Source organism: Asparagus officinalis, chromosome 4 (assembly GCF_001876935.1).
Source record: "Asparagus officinalis chromosome 4, Aspof.V1, whole genome shotgun sequence".
NCBI classification, from domain to species: domain Eukaryota; kingdom Viridiplantae; phylum Streptophyta; class Magnoliopsida; order Asparagales; family Asparagaceae; genus Asparagus; species Asparagus officinalis.
This window is the reverse complement of record NC_033797.1, coordinates 130035061-130036985: the sequence shown is the minus strand read 5'-3', so window position 1 is coordinate 130036985 and position 1925 is coordinate 130035061. Positions and strand designations below refer to the sequence as shown.

At 38.8% G+C, this 1925-nt stretch overlaps 1 protein-coding gene across 1 annotated transcript in view; it reads right to left on the bottom strand.

The window, feature by feature from the left end:
* The window catches only part of LOC109838633 (39S ribosomal protein L47, mitochondrial), a 9424-nt gene extending 9336 nt beyond the window's left edge, over window positions 1–88 (bottom strand). Inside the window, 2 exon segments of the mRNA XM_020407061.1 lie at window positions 1–6; window positions 8–88. The exon segment at window positions 1–6 is cut by the window's left edge and continues 106 nt beyond it. Of these exon segments, the coding sequence (XP_020262650.1) occupies window positions 1–6; window positions 8–82 (81 nt within the window). The 5' untranslated portion in view covers window positions 83–88.

Here is a 1925-nt window from a genome sequence, read left to right as displayed (position 1 = left end):
CAGCAGACGATGACGATGCCGACGAAGACTCGGATTTTACCGCGGAAAGAAGTGCCCTTCCAAAAACCCTAGATGTGAACATCGCAGAATACCTAATTTCATCGCACCACCATTTCCGTAAAATTAGTCGACACGTTTGCAGCAACAAAAAAAAAAGAAAGAAAATTTGCAAGAATAAAAGAGCTATGACCACTGTAAATTAATGTGGATTCGTGATAAATGAGCTGCTTACTTCCAGCGCGCGCTTCGTGAAGAACGGGAACAAAAAGGGCGACGCGAGAGAGAGAGAGAGAGAGAGGCGGCGAGTTCTAATAATGGGTCTGGGGTTTTTGGGTTTGGGTTTGGGTTTGGGCATCTATTATGCTGCCTAATAATAAAGGGTTTTTTTAGATATTAGTCCCTTTATGTCATTAGCATTTCAATAACAGCCTGTTTGGAAACTAGAATTTCATTTCAAATAGTGTATTTGGCCCAATTCTAGTGTTTGGATTCATAAAAATTTGAATACTGGATATTGGCCCAAATCTATTTAGCAGTTTAAACATATACTAAGCCCATAATTCTAAATCTCGATTGATAGACTGTCATTTGTAATTCCCGTTTCTTCTCTCTCCACTTCCGCTCTCACAAATTCCCCCCGCTCTCGCGATTCCCCCCTCGCGATCTCTCAACCAATGGTGGCGACGACGACGACAACGAGATCTCTCCCTGCCACCATCTCCAACGGTGACGACCTCTCCCCCTTCATTCGCCGCGCCTTCGCCCAGTCCAAGCCCGAGGCCCTCCTCCACAACCTCCGCCTCTTCGCCCGATCCAAGTACTTCATTCGCTCTGTCGACGACCTCCACTCCCTCCTCTTCGAGGCCGAAACCCTAAAAAGCTCGATCTCCGACTCCAACTCCACTTCAACAATGTCCAGCCAATCTTAGCCCTTCATCGGCTCTTCAAACCCTAAGCCAAAGGTTTGTATTCTAGTTTTATGAATTGAATTTCCAATTTTGCAAATTAAGTTGGAAATTAGCTTGCGGACTGAGATTATTTCGAATTTTTGTGATATTTTGTGATTTTTTTGGGTGTTCGGTTATATATTTGTTAAGCTATGTATGATTGGATCTAGTGATGTTAGTAATTAAATGTTTGTTGACTGAATTGCTTAAGAATTTGTAGATCTATTAATAATCTCATTGATCGTTTATTTGTTCATGGAAATTACACTGGACATTTTATTTTATTTGCAGGTTACTGTCAGCAAAGCAGAAGGATATTCAAGCTAGAAGTATATTGTAGTGGTAAGTTTAGGAATTTGAAAAGAAAACTTGGGAAAAATTTGTGATGGAATTGCTTTGTTGTTATCTAAACTGACAGAGACTACACTATTAAACATGAGGAGTTTATGTGAAATTTTAGAACTTGTGATACAAGTCTAAGAAGGAAATGCACTATTAAACATGAGGAAAATTTTTGTTGACATCTATTTTCTTAATTCCACAACATTTTATCTATATAAAATTATCATTCTTGTAACGAGATATAATCTTTCCTTTGCACATCTTGGGTACTTAGCAATCACATAGAACTTCATGTTAAACCTTTGCGATCTTATGCACTATACCTTTATTCAAAATTGCATATTAATCGGCTGCACTGAACAAAAGTGTCATCGAGTACCAAAACTTTAGGATTGATTATATTTTCACATGGAGCTAACATCATCCTGTTACTAAACACTTCACAAATGTGAAAGTGAAACACTCTGGTAATTGCCAGACTAAATTCTGGACCCTAAAAATTCTTTGTAATGGATTTTAGGAAAACAGGACCGTGCTATATCTCTACTCATCTCACGACATTGAAATTCTTTCTGTAAGTTCCCGCACGGTTGTCTAATAGACTATTGAAAAAGTTAGGAGGAATATATTGTGCAT